Source organism: Spermophilus citellus (genome assembly GCF_964194105.1).
Source record: "Spermophilus citellus genome assembly, chromosome: 8".
In the NCBI taxonomy this organism is placed as follows: Eukaryota; Metazoa; Chordata; class Mammalia; order Rodentia; family Sciuridae; genus Spermophilus; species Spermophilus citellus.
The window spans coordinates 103,286,427-103,305,664 of record NC_138189.1 but is presented as its reverse complement, the minus strand read 5'-3'; the positions used below and the strand labels follow the sequence as shown (position 1 = coordinate 103,305,664).

The window sequence follows — 19,238 nt, the reverse complement described above, 5'->3', positions numbered from 1 at the left end:
TGAGAAGCCAACGCTCTGATCTGGGGTCCTAGTATTTAGAGAGGGACAGTGGCTAGGGGGCTGTACTCAAGATGAGGTCATGTTGGAATCATGCAGTTTTGTGTCAGTTTTCCTTGTGGTCGCTCATTGTCCTGGCCTCACACTGCTCTCTGTGGGTAAGGACCAAAGATGCTGGCTGAGTGGCTTGCAGGTTGCTAGCTTTGCATATGGTTTCTGGGCATTTCCTACATCCCAACAGCTCATGGGCACTTCTCCTTGAGGTCTCAGCATACTTTTTTTCTCTATATAGTCCCAGTTCCTATCTCAACCTCATTAGCACAGTGTTGGCCACAGATATACTTCATAAATATTAGTGATTATTTTTATGGAGGATATTGTCAGAGAAATGTAATCTTAATGGATAGTATAATTTGTCCTTTTTAATAAAAGCATCTGACTTAGTTTTGTCATATGTTCATGTAAACTATTTGCTAAGACTGTCCTTCCTTGTTCGGATGCAGCTTTTATTGCTGGGTCTAATGATCTGTAATCACATCCAACTGTGCTCCTTGCTGTCAGAGCAATGTCCTTCTTTTGATTTCTGAGGCTTTTGGAAGGGGCTTGATAAGAGTAAGAGAGTTCTCTAACCAAGGTTAACTCCACACTCTTTCCTCAGTGCAGTTTTCATCAGCCTCCCTTAGTCTGGTCATCTTCAACCATAATGTATGTTATAGCAGCCTAACTCGTGCGGTACTGTTAGGCCTTAAGCAAAGCAGGCAGTTTAGGGACGAAATCCCACATTAGGGAGGTTGAGGGAAGCTGTTGCCACTTCAAAGTTGTTCTTTTCATTTCAGCTAAAACTTTGGAAAAGTATGAGGGGCTGGGGCTGTAGCTCTGTGGCAGAGTGCCTGCCTCGCACGTGTGAAGCACTGGGTTTGATCCTCAGCACCACCTAAAAATAAATAAATAAAGATATTATGTCCATCTACATCTAAAAAAAATATTTAATTAAAAAAGCATGAGGAACCAGTCAAGGTTTCTGAGTTGCTCTGACTCATTCTTTTAGGCAAGCTTATAATACTCAACAGAGTCTGCTCCGAAGTTCATGCCCACCATCTTTGCCTTTTAAACATGTGATCTATAACTTTAAACTGAGTATGCTGAAAAATATGCCCATCCCTACATGAATATGTATAGGCTCTGTTAATAAAATCTTCATGATTCCTTTGTTTAGGGAGAACTTTGCTTTGGAAATTACCCAGTGATCTCTTTACATGCGGCAGGTAATGAACCTCCACTCTTATCTCTTGGTGGTACTTTTTGGCTTTGTGGTCACCAAATGTGAACTCCATTGCTATTGGTTACATTATTGCAAATACTCCCTTACTCATTTGTATTGCTAATAGTTGAAATGTCTTCAATGGTCAGAACTATATCATTTACATCCTTACATTACTATAAGCTCAGAGAAAAAGCATGTTAGCTGCTTTTTCAATTTGTGTTCCACATTGGCAATACTTTTCTGTGCCTAAGACTAATACGTACAGGTGGATGCTCATTAAATATTTGCTGAGTGAATGGTAAGCTTTCAATAAGTTTTCTGCCAAGCTTTCAAGAAAATGTTTGTGCTGGTTAATTTTATATTTCAGCTTGATTACATTAGGGAATACACAGATAACCGGCAAAACTTTCTGGGTATCAGAGGCTGTTTTCTGAAGTGATTGTCATGAATGAGTAGAGAATAGAGTTCACCTCCTACAATGTGGGCAAGTGCCATCCAATTGGCTGAAGGCCTGGATGGAACAAAAAGGCAGAGATAAGGTGAATATTCTCTCTTTCTCCTGGATTCACATTTCCAGATCAAGCTACCCATAAGTAACCAGAGCTTCTGGTTACTTATAGCAGGGCTGAAATTGCTGAAACACAGGCACTTATCAGGTGATTGGCAGAATTACAATTAGAGGTGAACTCTCAGCTTAAAGGGTATCTAATGGTAAACTGAATAGATTGGGAAAAAATGGTATACTGTAAGTTGGGTGGGGACATATGGGAAGGTCCTGATGAGACCTGGGATATTAAGCTCCTAAATTGTGATGAGTCTTTGTTCCAGTAGAAGTGACCTCCTGTTATGGTTTGGATACAAGGCGTTCCCCAAAAGCTCCTGTGTTAATGCAGGAATATTCACAGGTAAAGTGATTATATCCGGAGAGCTGTACCCTAATCAGTCCATCCTAGTTTGAATGGATTACTATAGGCAGGTGTGTTGTTGGCTGTAGGAGGTGGTCACTGGGGCTTGTCCTGGAAGGGTTTATCTTCCCAGTAGCCTCTTCTCCTCTCTCTCTCTTCTTCCTGGCCACCGTGAACAGAGCAGTTCTCCTCTGCCATGATCTTCTACCTCACTTTGGGTCCAGAGCAATAGAATTGCCAACCATGGACTGAAACTCTGAAACTGAGAGACAGACTACACTTTTCCTTTTCTAAGTTGTTCTTATCAGGCATTTTGATCATGGTGACAAAAAACTGACTAACACACCTCCATATCCCCAATTTTAGTAGCCTCCCCACGTGTGATGGTATCAATTTTTCCACCTGTATCAGGGGATTCACTGCTGCAGAAAGAGTAACGGACTCTCCTGAGGCATTTTGTGAAGCAAGGCAATATTGATTCTCCTCAGGACTCACCCTTACTACCCCTCTTTGCTTCTAGACTCAAGTTCCAGCAGGAACATAGCGGTGAAATACAAAGTGTGATGTGTGAGCAAGTATACTGTACTCCAAAAGAACTACTTGAGTTTCCAAATTTTTATCAAAAGAAATCATGGGAATATCGTGGGAATGTATATTAAGGGTGTACAATAATTGTGTAAAGAATTGATATGGGGTGGCTTTTGTAGAGAGTCTGCATTTGATGTTTCAGATTGGGGAGTTAAAAAGATGTTTGGCTGGTTGCTTGGAATATAGATCAACAGATGATCTATGAGAGCAACTTGGCAATGCTCAATCTCCCTCCATTTAACATCGAGGAAAGGATTCAAATATTTAGGGAGATTTGAATGCTAGATAATATAAATTCGTTGCTTAAATCCTACTCACCCACACCAGGAGGTCCAAAAGAGAGCCCCAGAATCTTTTTTTAAAATATTTTTTAGTTGTAGATGGACACAATGCCTTTATTTTTATTTATTTATTTTTATGTGGTGCTGAGGATCAAACCCAGTGCCTTACCTGCACTAGGCGAACACTCTACTAGTGAGCCACAACCCCAGTCCCAGGGAGCCCCAGAATCTTTAAAGAGCTCTATGATTGCTCTTCTCTATAGGTTAGATATTACAGTCAGGACTGAAGTCACTCAATTGGAAAACTTCAATGAAACAGTAATAATTGTACTCTGGGATACCAGGGCCAAGTAGCAGCACTCAGCCATTAAAGGAAAGGTGGGCTTTGTTATTGTAATGGACATCAGAGTCAAAGTAACAATAAGAATAGTCCAACTTCCATAGACCTATGGGACTGGCTAGTTAATTGTGGGGTCTCTAGAATTGAAATTGATAGGAATTATCCTAAATTCTAACATGAACTATTTAAGTAGAGAATGTCTGGATATAGTGGACAAAAACCTAACTCAAATAATAAAAACAGAGTCACCGCCCTTCAAACACTTCCCATATTTGGGCTCATTTATATACTTTGAATGAAGGGGAGGATGTGTCTCTTTGAAGAAGGACTCCAGAACACTACTAGAAATTTATATGACTCTTTTCCCTAGCCATATCAAAAGGGACTTCTGGCCTTGTACCAGGATAACTGAACATTGGAGAAAAGGAAAATATCAGACCCTGCAGGATCCCTGGCACTGGCTGTGAACTGATAGTAACCCCAGGAAACCTAAAACTTCTCTGTGGCCCTCCAGTCAGAGTAGGAGCTTATGGAGCCTGATGATCAGTGGAGTTTTAACTCAGATCTGTCTCACAATAGGTCCACTAGGTCCTTGACCCATCTTGTGTTTCTTTCCCCCAGATCCAGAATGAATAATTAGATTGGACATACTTAGCAGCGGGCAGAAGGCCTACCTTGGTTCTTCAACCTGTGAATTAAAGGTTATTATAGTGGGAGAAGTCAAGTGAAAGCGACTAGACCTGGCTCTAGAAAAATGGCAAATCAAAAGCAATATGGCATTATTGGGGGGATTTCAGAGATTAGTGTCACCGATAAGGACTTGAAAGATGCAGGGCTAGTGATTCCGATATTTCTATTCAAAGTACCTATTTGACGTGTGTAGAAGACAGATGGATCCCGGAGCATGATTATGGATTATTACTGTAAACTTAACCAAGGGATGACTCTAATTGCATCGCATCTACCAGATGTGGTTTTCTTTCTTGAGCAGATTAACACATCTGCTGGTACCATGTAGGCAGATACTGAACTGGTAAATGTCTCCATATCTGTGTGTAAGACACAGTGGAAGCAGTTTGCTTTTGGCTGGCAAGAGCAGCAATGTACCTTCCATCCCATCTCAAGCATATATCCTTTCTCTAGGTCAGTACTAGGCACACTTTAGTTTGTAGGAATCTTAATCTCCTTTCTCTTCCACAAGATATTACACTGGTCCATTACATTAATGACACTATGCTGACTAGAACTAGTGAGCAAGAAGTAGCATATTCTTGGTAAAATATTTGTGTGTCAAAGGGTGGGAAATACATCCAGCTAAAATCCATGGGACTTCTACCTCAGTGAAATTTCTAGGGATCCAGCAGTGTGGAGCTTGTCAAGATAACCCTTCTAAGTGGATTTATTACATCTGGCCCCTCCTTCAGTTACAGAACAGGCAAAATACCCCCAGTAGGCCTCTTGGGATTTTGGCAACAATAAATTCCTTATTTGGTTGTGTTAGTCCAGCCCATTTATTGAGCAACCTGGAAAAGCTGCTAATCTGAATGAGGCCCAGAACAACAGAAGACTCTGCCCTCTGTTCAGGATGCTATGCTACTGAATAATATGCCCAGCAGATCCAATCATGCTTGAAGTGTCACTGGCAGACAGGGTACCTTTTTGGAAACCTTGCCAGGCTCATAAAGCGAATTGCAGCACACGCCTTGGAAGCAAGGCTCTGCCTTCATTTGCAGAGAGACAGCTCTTCACCTGTTGCTAGGACTTAACTAGAAACTGAACATGACCTTGGGTCACCAAATTACTATATGATCTGAACTGCCAATCATGAAATGGGTCAAGTGATAAACTGGGCATGCACAGCTGCTGTTCATCATCAGATGTAAGTGGTATATATGTGATATATATGTGATTGGGTCTGAAGAGGTCTTGAAGGCCTAAGTTACATGAAGAAGTGGCCTAAAGGCCTAGGGTTTCTACTCCTGCTATACTCCCTTCTCTCTACCAGCTTGCACCTCTGGCCTAATGGGTTGTACAATTAGTTGAAGAGAAGACTAGGGCCTGGATTGCAGATGGATTTGCATGATATGGAGGCAACATAGAAACTGCAGCACTGGAGCACTATACAGTGTCTTTATGGAACACCCCAGGGGAACAGTGGTAAAGGGGATTTCTTCCAGTGGGCAGAACACAGGGCAGTGAACCGGGTTATGGCCTTTGCTTAGGAGGAGGAATGGCCAGATATATTTTTACTGACTCATGGGCTGTAGCCAACAGTTTGGATGGATGGTCAGGGACGTACACAGACCATGATTGGAAAGTTAATGACAAAGAAATGTTGGGACGAGCCAGGAACGGTGGTGCACGCCTATAATCCCAGCTGCTTGGGAGACTGAGGCAGGAGGATCAAGAGTTCAAAGCCAGCCTCAGCAAAAGAGAGGTGCTAAGCAACTCCATGAGACCCTGTCTCTAAATAAAATACAAAATAGGGCTGGGGATGTGGCTCAGTGGTACAATACACCTGAGTTCAATCCTGGGTAGCCTCCAGCCCTCCCCAAAACAAATAAATCTTGGGATAGATGTGAAATATGAAGAAATGCATAGATTGTTCTCTGTTCACACTCAGTGGTACAGAGCTCTTAAAACTTTAAAATTCTCTGAGTGATAGGGATTTGGTACTTGATACCAGCTCCTGATTTGAAGCTCTTAACGTTTTTTTTTGTATGTCCTCAGTGATAGGAGACTCTTTTTTTTTGTTCTAATGATGTGATTCTTGGTGGGCCTCTGGTTAGCCTCAGGCTAGGTGCTGGTTGCAAAGGGAAACAATGATGTAAGTAGAAGTTTGGAACTTTCAGTTTCAACCATGACCTCCAGGGAGGGGAGAAGGGCTGAAGATTGAGTTAATCACCAATGGCCAACCATGTAACTGGTCGTGCCTATATAATGATGCCTCCATAAAAGACCCAGAGGACTGAGTTTGGAGGGCTAGTAGATAGCTGAACATGTGGAGGTTCCTGGAGGGTAGCCTGCCCAGAGAGGGCACAGAAGCTCAGGGTCCTTTCCCACATACCTTCCCTATGTGTCTCTTATAGGTGGCTCTTGATCCATACCCTTTAGGATAAACTATATGTAAATGTTTCCTTGAGTTCTGTGAGCTGCTCTAGCGAGTTAATTGAACCCAAGGAAGGGGTCATGGGAATTTACACCAGTTGGTCATCAGTTGGTGACCCCTTCTGAATTTCTTGCTTGGTTGTTGGTGGGATGAAAACACCATCCTTATATACTTTAGTGACCAGAGGTGACAAAAGCGTTGTGTGTTGTATTGAGAATACAGAATAGGAAGAGTGCTTTGGTTCCTCACCTGCCCCCACAATAGATCTCAGAACACGTGTTTGTGTCCTGTGTGAGGGTTTATTGAAAGGTGAACTCAGCAGAGGAGGACTTCAATAACCACACAGTTACTAATCAGCCTCTTTCTCCAATCACCCTTATCATCACCTATTAGGCCTATGAACAAAGTGGCCAGTTTGGAAGGGATGGAAGTTACGCATGAACTCAGTAGCGTGGATTCCACTCACCAAGGCTACAGCCACTGCTAAGTGCCCAGAATGCCAGCAGCAGAGATCAACACGGAGCCTCCACTATGTAACTATTTCCTGGGCTGATCAGTTAGCTATTTGGTTGCAGATTGATTACAGAGGACCACTTCCATCATAGAATGGGCAGCATTTTGTCTTTATTGGAATAGACATTTACTCTGGATAAGGACTTATCCTCCCTGAATGCAATGCTTCTGCAAAACTACCACCCATGGACTTATAGCATGTCTTATCCACTGGCATTCCACACAGCATGGTTTCTGACCAAGGAACTTACTTTATAAAGTCTGGCAGTAGGCTCATGGTCACGTACTTAACTCTTCTTACCATATTCCTACTAAGCTAAAACACTTGGCTTGAGGTAAAAGCCTTCTGAAAATTTGTTTTAGCACCAACTAGGTGACAATACCTCAATGGGCTGAGGCAAAGTTCTCCTGAAAGTTGTGTATGCTCTAAATCAGCATCCAATACATAGTATAGTTTCTCTAATAGTCAGGATTCACAAATTCAAGAATCAAGAAGTGGAAATGGAGTAATACCATCATTACCCTTAATGACTTACTAGAAAAAATTTTTGCTTCCTGCTGTCCTAGAGGGCTCATTCCTGAGGAATGGTTCCACCAGGTGACATAAAAATTCCATTGAGCTGGAAGTTAAGACTGCAACCCAGCCATTTTAGGATCCTCATGTCTTTAACTCAATAGGCTAAGAAGGAGTTGAGATGTGGGTTGGGATAATTGATCCAGACTTCCATAGGGAATCGAACTGCTCTACTACGATGAAGTTAAGAGTGACTATTCCTCAAGTGCAGCTCTTTTAGGATGTGTCTTAGTGTTACCATACCCTGTGATTAAGATGGTAAACAACAACCCAATCCAGGCATGATTATGAAAGGCCCAGACTAAAAAATGGTTTGGATCACCCTGTTAGGTAAAGATCCATGGGGCTTGCTGAAGGTAAAGAATATATATATATAATGCGTAGTAGAGGGTAATTATAAATACTAGCTAGCTGACTAGATATAGAAAATGGCTTTAATTGCTCTTTCATCTCTATTTTGTAGAGTATGCTTACATGTATATACGCATCTATTAAGCAAATCTTTTTTCCCCTCTAATTCCTTTATCATGTGACATAAGATGTATTGAGTTTACATCAGTATTTAAGTGTTGTTAATTTTACAATATAGACTTTAAATTATGACCTATCTGGAGAAAGCAAGCAGGGAAAAGAGGAGTTCTCTCTCTGCTGGAGTTGTGACATCATCTTCTCCTGCCTTTGGGTAGCAGAACTCCAGATCCTTTGGCCTCAGACTGAGGGCTACACCACTGATTTCCCTGCTCTGGCTTTTTAACCTGGACTGAGCCACCCTACCAGCTTTTTAGATGGCTTATTGTAGGACTTCTCAGCTTCCATTATTATGTGAGCTACCGTTTCTAGTAAATCTCCTCCCCTCTTTCTCCTTGGAGCACTCTAATACAATGTTTCTTTTGTATAATATATTTTTCTTCTTCTCTGGTCTGACTTTACTTTTCAGACCATTTTAATGTCGTCTGACTACATGACTGCTTTTTTAACACTCTTAAAGTTTTCCAATTCTGTTTTTCATCATTGTTGATTCACAATCACTCATCAGGATATTGAAAATTAGACTGAAAGAATCAAACAATATTCTGAAGGAGACATCAGCAAGATTGTGGAATAGGAAGCCCCAGCCCTTGTTCCCCAGAGTTAACAATATACAGACTAAAATCCCCTTATGAGAACTTGGGAAACCAGTTAAGAAGCTGTAGTGCCCCAGGTTGAGTGCAAAACAGAGAAGGTCTGCAATGAAATGAGTAAGAATGGTTCCACTTTACCTGTGATTGCTCCTCCCTCAAGTCATCATAGCTCAGCACCCACCTGCAACTTCACCCTGGGCAGGGAGAGTGGAATGTGTCTAATATTCTGGTTACTCAGGGGCTGGTTTCTGGCTCCTGACTTGGAGTGCTGACAGAATAACATAGGTTCGAAATCTGGTGGCTGACAGAAAGCAAGAAAGAGGGGGTGGCTTTCTGTGGCACCAGAGGACCTGCAGAGCTGCAGAGGTCTGCACAGCTCAGCACAATAACAATTAGGAGAAACTGCCTAACTTGAAGCTTCATTTTGGGAATGGAGGGAGAAAAGTGGAGTATGTATCTATGTAGATCTCCAGAAAGCTGCTTGTTGAGGGATTTGTATCTGTCTTGTATAATGTGGAGTTCTTATGGGGAATGTCATAGTTTGGACCCCTGGAAACTCTGGTTCCCCCTTTGTTCTCTAGGGAGAACAAAGGAGAGTCGGTGACTAGCTACTACAGCAAGAGAACCTGCAGTACTGAACAGAGACATCAGAGAGGACCAGAGTTTTAAACTCCTGAAAAATAAAATTTCAAACCTTTCTATATGAGAAATTACAAGCATAAACCCATGAAGTTGATACAACAAGGCCCCCCAGAACTCCTATTTACACTGATTAGTTAAGATTTCATGTCAAAATCAATTCACAAAGACTGAGAGAGGTGGCTGGTTTTTCTTTCTCTCTCTCTTTTTTTTTTAAATTTAAAATATTTCATTTTGTTTAGTTTGACATGGGGTCTTAATGTTGTTTGGGCTTGCCTCAAATTCCTGGACTTGAGTAATACTCCTGCCTTAATCCAGTTTCCTAGGACTATAGCATGTGCCACCTCACCTGGTTCATGGTTTTTAATGCACAAATCTCAGAGGGAAGAAAAAAAAAAGGTACATGAAGAAACAGAAACATGGCCCAAAGGGCAACATAAATCCCCAAAGAAATGGCATCTATGAATTACCTAACAAAGAATTCAAAACAATCACCTTAAAGACATTCAGTGATCTATAAGGGAAAATGTACGATTAAATTAGGAAAACAATGCATGAAAAAAACAAGATTATCAACAAAGAGAAACTATAAAAAAGCAACCCTGAAACTGAAGAATATATCACTAAATTGAACAATTCACTAGGGGAGTTCAACACCAAACTTGAGCAAGTAGAAGATTCAGCAAGCTTGAAGATAATCCTAAGGGACTATGGAACATCATAAAGAGGTCCAATACATAGAACACATCTTCTCCAAAAGAAGAAGAAAGAAATAAGAGAGCTTATTTGAGGAAAGTATGATCCCAAACCCCCCAAATTCAGGAGTTAAACAACAGTCTCCTAAACTGGATAGCTGACTATATTTTTAAAGGATTTAAATTTATCCACTACTTAAAGTTATTTTTGTTCAGTGAAGAAATAAACATGAAAAATATTTAACCTGGGTGCAGTGGTATACATTTATAATCCCAATGACTCAGGAGGTGGAGGCAGGAAAATCAAGAGTTCAAGGACAACTCAGTGAGACCCTGTCTCAAAAAATAAAAAGGGCTGGGGATAAAGCTCAGTGGTAGAGTGCTTTCCTAGTATGTGTGAGGCCCTGAATTCAATCTCCAATACTGGGTAGGGGTGGGAAGGGTAGGAGGAGAATCAAACCTGCAGCTCTGTCTTACATGGGTCAGGTCTGAGGAGAAAAGGTTATAAAAAGGGACAATTTCCCCTTAACACTAATAAATTCCTATGACAATATATTAAAAAAAATTTTTTTGTAGTTGTAGATGGACATCATGCCTTCATTTTATTTATTTTTTTATGTGGTGCTAAGGATCAAACCCAGTGCCTCACACATGCTAGGCAAGTATTCTGCCACTGAGCTCCTCTATGTTAAGGGAAAATCACATTAACTCTGTCCTATAACCCTAGGAAGTTGCTATTTTAAGTGGTTTTTCAAAATCATGATATAAAATATTCAATATTCTTTAAAAACATAAAGTATGGACCCTAGAAAAATAAATCCACATACAAACGTTTGCCTAAAATTTCAGAAGTTTTACAGCTTGTTTGAAACCCATCCATATATGCCTAATATATCTGTAGGAACCTCAGGTTCACACAACTTGAGTACTGTTTCCTCATGCCTAAATTGAAGAGGTAGGATAAATGATCTATGAAGTTCTTCCAGCTGAAGTGCAATGAAGAACAAAGTCTAATAATATACTAACCTATTTGGAATACTTGCATGGGGAATGGGATGACTTGGTTAACAGAAAAGTCAGAAAGAAGTTTTGTAGTTATTAAAGCTTAAGGAAGATTATGACCACAAGTTAAGAGGAAAGAGCTTCCGCTATCCTTTAAGAATTTAAGAAAATATGTGTATAATTTATAGCAAAATCCTGAAAGACAGCACGAAGAGAGAATCTCACTAAGAAATCTTTAATAGTACATGGAGTTGTGATTCAGAAATACTAATTAAACATTTAATGAATGTTCAAGGTATTAGATTAAAAAGTTTATAATTTTTAATAAATGACGTTTTACTTATAAAGTCAAAAGTGAATAAGTTTACATTAATAAAAACATACAATTTATGAGAGGAAATTTCCTTCAATAATTTTATTCTTTGCAATATATATAAATAAATAATACAATTAAACTTTTTAAAAAAGTGTTACCACATGCAAGAAGAAGGTATAGCTGTCATTATTCTAAATTACTGGAATAAATTAATTTGTTGTTCCTTTATTTTCTAATTCTAGTGGCAAAGTGAAACATAAATTGAAGTTAAGTTGGATTGTGACATCACTGCCATGAATAGACACATATAGTAACAGCATCATTTCCAAACATGGAATGCAAGGCCTCCAGAAAAGTGACAGAGGGGAGCCTACTGAGTTTTGCACTCGGGTGCATCTTTTCCTGAGGTGTACCAAGGACCTGGCTTAGGATCCACACATTCTGCTCCTATGGTTTGTTCCTCTGACAAAGAAAATAAAAGCCAAAATTAATCCTGTTAAAGAGATATCAGTTATCTGTGGTCTATCATGGTACAAAAATACTAAATAGAAAATTCTAAAAATAAACAATTCAGAACTTTTAAATAGCATGCCACATTGAGTGGTGATGAAATTCATTGTTCCACTCCATCCCACCCTGGTGTATCCATGCTGTATGCATGTTCTACCACACTCCAGTCACCTAGCAGCCATCTCAGTTACCAGATGGACTGTAGCAGTATTGCAGTGTCTGTGTTCAAGTAACCCTTATTTTACTTAACAATGGCCCTCAATTGCTTAAAATATTTCAAAGACTACTTCCACCTACTCTCAGGGTAAGTAAAAATTCCTTTATGTAATTTATGGAAGTCCTGCACATCTGACTTACCTCTTTCTCTCTTTGGCCTGACTTTATCCACATGATTGCTAGACTGTTCAGTGGTGACACCACATTTCTCTCCCCCTGGTCGTGGTCTCTCCTACACTGAGGCTGTCGCTGTTTCATCTGCCTGAAATTTCTTTCCCTCCCCCACTTTGTTAAGCTAATTCACATTAGTCTTTTATATCTCAGTTCCCTTCCTGGAGGAAGACTTCCTCAATATTCCTAAATAACAACAACAACAACAACAACAAAAGTACCTATTATATGTCTCATAGACGTTTGTATTTCTAAAACTTTACTTAAAAAAAAAAAAATATATATATATATATAATTTTCCCCTGATTTATGATTGAGTTACATCCTAATAAGTGCATTTTAAGTAGAAATATCTGAAGTAAAAAATGCATTTAATACCTTCATCTATAGAATGTCATAGCTCACTTATCTAACCTACCTTAAATATGCTCAGACCACTGACATTAGCCTACAGCTAGACAAAACAATCTAACACAAAGCCTACTGGTGAATACTGAATACCCTGTGTAATTTTTTGGAATACTGTCCAAAACTGAAAATCATAATACTTACATGGGTATGCTTTCACACCACTGCAAAGTCAAAAGATCCTGTGGTTAACATAGTAGGGAAATACTGTACTACCCATACTATGATACATACTGTAGTAATATATTAGGGAAACATCTGTACTTGATTATTGTCTGGTTTATTTATCAATGTATCATCAGAGTGGGGGTTCAAAAGATTTTTCTCATTAAATGAATAAGTACATATCGTAATCCATCATCTGGCTTGTGTAAAATGAACATGTCAATGAAATGACAGGCCCACTGAATTGACTTGAAAGCCTTTTTAGTAGCAGTTTTGTTTATAGGGAAGTTTCTTTATGTCCTTGATTTGTTGCTTGTCTGTCTTTGGAGAAAATTGTAGAGGCAGAATACAGACTTCAGTTGGTGTAACAGTGACTACATGTCACTGTGCTTTGGAGAATAACTGACCTTCTTACAGATGGTCAGCAAACAAAGTCTGTGCACTGTAGCTTGCTTAACCAAATTTCTTATCTAAACTTGACTTTTGGGGCCAAATATTAAAGACAAGTTCCAAATGTTATCCCCTGGCTTCCAAGTAACCTTTATATTTACTTACCTGGGCAAAGGCCGAGACTTGAGTTATCAAAATAACGAACTGGACGAGGTGCTGGTAAAGACTTGGATCGGTTATCAAAAAACCAAGATTTTGGCGATTCCTTTGGTACAGGATTTTGTACATTTTGTTCCTTGTATTGAGATGGTATATTTTGTATCTTTTTAGAATCTGTTCCAGTCACTTTGGGAGATTTTGGAGAATTCTCACAAGTTACTTCTTTGCAAACCTCTCTTTTAAGGGTTCTTTCCTTCCAAGTTTTGACCTCATTGGAAAGATGCTGGTTATTGCTTAAGTGTAGGTAAGAAAAATACATAAATAAATAAAAAGGAAGATTGCTAGACTGTTCAGTTCTTAAAACGTATCCACATTAAAAAAATCGATAAAAAACTGTGGTGAAATATACTTAACATAAAATTTACCATTTTACCACATTAATATTTTAATTTCAACCTAATGCTTTTTGTTTGGACTATTTCCACAGTTCAAAAAGTGAAATGGGTCTATATAAATTGAATAATTTCAGTAAAACTTTGTCATCACGGAGTTTAAAAATTCCAAATATAATACTAGGTTTTCAAATTAACTGATATCATCTGGATTGGTTTGTCTATTGATATTTTGATGTAATAATTTAGTCTTTGATGTGATAAATTAGTCTTTCTGGACAGACAAATCTTGTTTGATGAAGCTTTATTTAAAAAATTACATTTCTTGGGGGAATCCAAGATGGCGAGCCAGAGGGAGGCAGCATTCTGGGTTGCTCTGTGACCCAGGTCTCACCTAGTGGGAATACTGCTTCTCTGAGAGTGATAGGGAACCCCTAAACAGCTGCTCTTGCACAGAAATCACCAGTGCTGTGCCTGTGCAGGGCTCTGGGGCTCAGTGTTGGAGCAGGACTCCAGGCTCCTGTCTCCCCCCACCCAAATACTAGCCCCGAAGCATTAGCCCACACAGAGCTCCCGAGTGTATTAGCAGGATCACTGCATCAGCACAGGTACAGAACTCCCAGATGCTGCTCTACACCAACACAGTACAATCAGTCACTACCCACCCACAGGAACTCAGCCGCCACTCCCCTGTAGACCCCATCTACCAATGTGAGACTCCCCAAGTCGCCTCCATCTTGTGACTGACTCTGCAGCTACTGCCATATTCCCCTATGCGGTAATCTACCTGCATCCAGAGACATCTCACGGGCTCTGAAGACAGCCAAAAGCCCCAAGGCTGCACGCCACAGAGCTCATCTCTGAACACATCACACACTATTGCCAGGCTTCCTCCACCCGACTAGGCCTGCCTCCATCTTGGGATACCTTCATCACTATGTTTGGTGGGGGCAGCTCCCAGATCAGAACTTTTGCTGACCAGGTACCCAGTTTCCAACTCCCGCCTCTTCCCAGTGGCCAGTAACCCAGAACAGTAACTACCAAACATAAAACAGCTCTCAGTGGGATGGGTGTGCAGTGTGACCAGGGCACCGCCCAAGAGAGCCCCAGTGGGAGAGGTCCCTAGAAGGAGAAGGTAAGAGGCTAATAGAGAGACCAGGAACTGGGAAACCTTCAGGCAAGATAGGACCAGGTGCTCAAGTCATAGGAGCGGAACCAAAAAGAGACCTTTGAAGTGCAGTCTCCCTACAGGGACTGGCGGGTGCCACACCTTACATCCAGGTGCCCTGTCCCAGAACCAGCATTCCCACCCTGGTTACCTTCACCATCATGAGGGTGGAGATACCATCTAACAACAAACCCACCTACTGAAGGGAACGGGAAGCAGGAAAGAGACTCATCTCCAACCAAAACAATTAACAATCCTAGTTTCTTCCTTTGAGATTTAAAAAAAATTTTTCATTATTTATTTATTTATTTTTTTAACTTTTTTCTCTTTTTCTTCTCCCCCTCTATCCTCTTACCCTCACATCTTCAACATATGTGAAAACAAGTACTTTGTATCAACTAGGATTTTGAGGACCGGAACGTCTGAATAGTATATTATACTGGTGTTGAATATGCCTTTTTTTCCTCCAATTTTTACTATTTTAATATCCTTTATTTTTCATAATACATATGTATTTGTTTTATGTACTCTACTCTCTTCCCACATACTTGTCTACCCTAAACTACTTCCTATCTATTCTCCTGCTACTAACGCTCTTCATTATTTCTCTTCCACACTTCTTAAGATACACTAACTCTATATTCTCACATCCTGCCTCCTCAGCATATCATCCTACACTTCATTCCCAGTTCATTGTACACCGTCAGAAACTGTAAACCCTTTTACAAACCTACTGATTATATTATAGATAATAATCAAATTCAACATTTCTGTACATTGTGACCAAACTGTATAGGTCTTAATAGCAATGAATTGTTTATAGGTGGTATATTGTTTATATTGGAATCTGTTAACATTGTCCTTCCCCACAAAGGAGATATATTGGAACCCTACAGGAACACCATAAGCTTATAGGGTAAAAACAATAACACCCTGGACCCACAGAGCTGAAAAGGAAGATACACAAGCAAAAGGGAGAAAAGTGCCCCAAACAAATCAAGATACCACATTATTAGAATCATTAGCAGCCACAGCAGAAGAAGGAGTTTAGGATGTATATGGTTACAATGGTCTGTGAATTAAAGGATGGTATAAGAGAGCAAATATAGGCAGCAAAAGATTATTTCCACAAAGAGCTACATAAACAGATACAGGAAGCAAAAGATTACTTCAACAGGGAGATAGAGGTTCTAAAAAAACGAAAACAAAAACAAACAAATCCTTGAAATGAAAGAAACAATAAACCAAATTAAAAGTTCAACAGAAAGCATCACCAACAGAGTAGACCACTTGGAAGACAGGACCTCAGACAATAAAGACAAAATATATAATCTTGAAAGAATGTAGACCACACAGTGAAAATGGTAAGAAACCACGAGCAGAACATTTAAAAAATATGGGATATCATAAAAAGACCAAATTTAAGAGTGGTTGGGATAGAGGAAAGCATAGAATTTCAAACCAAGGAATGAACAATCTATTCAATGAAATAAAATCAGAAAACTGAAGAATGAATTGGAAAACCAAATTCAAGAAGCTTACAGGACACCAAATCACAACAGATCCATACCAAGGCACATTATAGTGAAAATGCCCAACTACAGAATAAGGAGAGAATATTAAAAGCCATGAGAGAAAGGAATCAGATTACATATAGGGGAAAACCAATTAGGGTAACTGCAGATTTTTCAACCCAGACTCTAAAAGCTAGAAGATCCTGGAACAATGTATCTCAAGCTCTGAGATAATAGATGCCAACCAAGAATCTTGTATCTAGCAAAATTAAGCTTTAGATTTGATGATGAAATAAAAACCTTCCATGATGAACAAAAGTTAAAAGAATTTACAGTTAGAAAACCAGCCCTACAGAACATCCTTGGTAAAATATTCCATGAAGAGGAAACGAAAAACAATGAAAATCATCAGAGGGAGGTAGTACCCTAAAGGAAAAACCAATCAAAGGAGAAACCAAGTGAAGTTAAATACCAAAAATAAGCAAAAGTGGCTAGGAATACAAATAATGTCTCAATAATAACTGAATGTTAATGGCCTAAACTCACCCATCAAAAAATGGATTTAAAAAAAAAAAAAAAGACCCAACAATATGCTGCCTCCAGGAGACTCATCTGATAGGAAAAGACATATACAGACTGAAGGTGAAAGGTTGGGAAAATCATACCACCCACATGGACTGCAGAAACAAGCAGGGGTTTCCATCCTCGTATCAAAAAGTAGACTTCAAGCTAAAGTTAATCAAAAGGAATAAAGAACAACATTTCATACTGCTCAAGGTAACCATACACCAAGCCATAACAATCATAAATATATATTCCCAAAACAATGTAGCATCTTTGATCATCAAACAAATTCTTCTCAAGTTCAAGAGTCAAACTGACCACAACACAATAATCTTGGGTAACTTTAACAAATCTCTCTCACCACTGGATAGATCTTCCAAACAAAAGCTGAACAAAGAAACTATATAACTCAATAAAACAATCAATAACTTAGACTTAACTGACATATATAGATCATTTCACCCTTTAACAAGTGAATACTCTTTTTTCTCAGCAGCACATGGATCCTTCTGTAAAATGGACCATATACTATGACACAAAGCAACTCTTAGCAAATATAAAAAAGTAGAGATACTACCCTTCATTTTATCAGATCTTAATAAAATCAAATTAGAAACCAATGACCAATAAAAAAATAAAAGTTACTCCAATACCTGGAGACTAAATAATATGCTACTGAATAAACAATGGGTTGCAGAAGACATCAAGGAGGAGATTAAAAATTCTTAGAGGTAAATGAGAACACAGACACAATATATCGAAATCTCTGGGACACTATGAAGGCAGTACTTAGAGGAAAGTTCATTGCATGAAGCTCATTCCTTAAAAGAAAAAAAAGCCAACAAATAAATGACCTAACATTACATCTCAAAACCCTAAAAAAAGAAGAACAAATCAACACCAAAAGCAGTAGAAGGCAAGAAATAATTAAAATCAGAGCTGAAATCAATGAAATTGAAACAAAAGAAACAATTGAAAAAATTGACAAAACAAAAAGCTGGTTCTTTGAAAAAATAAATAAAATTGATAGATCTTTAGCTATGCTAATGAAGAGAAGGAGAGAGAAAACTCAAACTACTAATATATGTGATGAAAAAGGTAGTATCACAATAGACACTACAGAAATACAGAAGATAATTAGAAATTATTTTGAAAACTTGTACTCCAATAAAATAGAAAATACCAAAGGCATGGACAAATTTCTTAAGTCATATGATTTGCCCAAATTGAATCAGGATTATATCCACAATTTAAATAGACCAATATCAAGCGATGAAATAGAAGACACCATCAGAAGCCTAGTAACCAAGAAAAGCCCAGGACAGGATGGATACACAGCTGAGTTCTACAAGACCTTTAAAGAAGAACTAAAACCAATACTCTTCAATTTATTTCACAAAATAGAAAAAGAGTGAGTACTTCCAAACTCATTCTATGAGGACAATCTCATCCTGATTCCAAAACCAGGCAAAGACACATCAAAAAAGGAAAACTTCAGACCAATCTCTCTAACAAACATAGATGCAAAAATTCTCAATAAAATTCTGGCAAATCAAACACAAAACATATCAAAAAGACTGTGCACCATGATCAAATGAGATTCATCCTAGGGATGAAAGCTTGGTTCAACATACTGAAATCAATAAATGCAATTCATCACATAAATAGACTTAAAGATAAGAATCATATGTCCATCTCAATAGATGCAGAAAAGGCATTTGACAAAATCAGCACCCCTTCATGTTCAAAACGCTAGAAAAATGAGGGATACCAAGGACATTTCTCAACATCATAAAGGCTATCTATGCTAAGCCCCAGGTCAACATCATTCTAAGTGGAGAAAAAAGACCTTCTAAAAAGTAGAACAAGACAGGGATGCCCTCTCTTACCACTTCTATTAAACATAGTTCTTGAAACACTGGCCAGAGCAATTACACAGATGAAAGAAATTAAAGGGATACAAATAGGAAAAGAAGAACTCAAATTAGCACTATTTGCTGATGATATGATTCAATACCTAGAAGACCCCAAAAGTTCCACAAGAATACTTTTAGAACTAGTAAATGAATTCAGCAAAGTAGCAGGATATAAAATCAACACCCATAAATCAAAGGCATTTCTGTATATCAGTGACAAATCTTCTGAAAGGGAAGTGAGGAAAACTACCCCATTTACAATAGCCTAAAATAAAATAAAATAAAGTAAAATAAAATAAAATACTTGGGAATCAACTTAAC

General features: G+C 38.9%; 1 protein-coding gene across 1 annotated transcript in view; it reads right to left on the bottom strand.

Annotated features, from left to right (window-relative positions):
* Positions 1–11,534: 11,534 nt before the first annotated feature.
* The window catches only part of CENPE (centromere protein E), a 71,937-nt gene continuing 64,233 nt past the window's right edge, over positions 11,535–19,238 (bottom strand). The window contains exons 39-40 of the mRNA XM_081304331.1: positions 13,370–13,656; positions 11,535–11,806 (exon numbers count right to left, since the gene is read on the bottom strand). Of these exons, the coding sequence (XP_081160457.1) occupies positions 11,715–11,806; positions 13,370–13,656 (379 nt within the window). The 3' untranslated portion in view covers positions 11,535–11,714. The remainder of the gene's footprint in view (positions 11,807–13,369; positions 13,657–19,238) is intronic.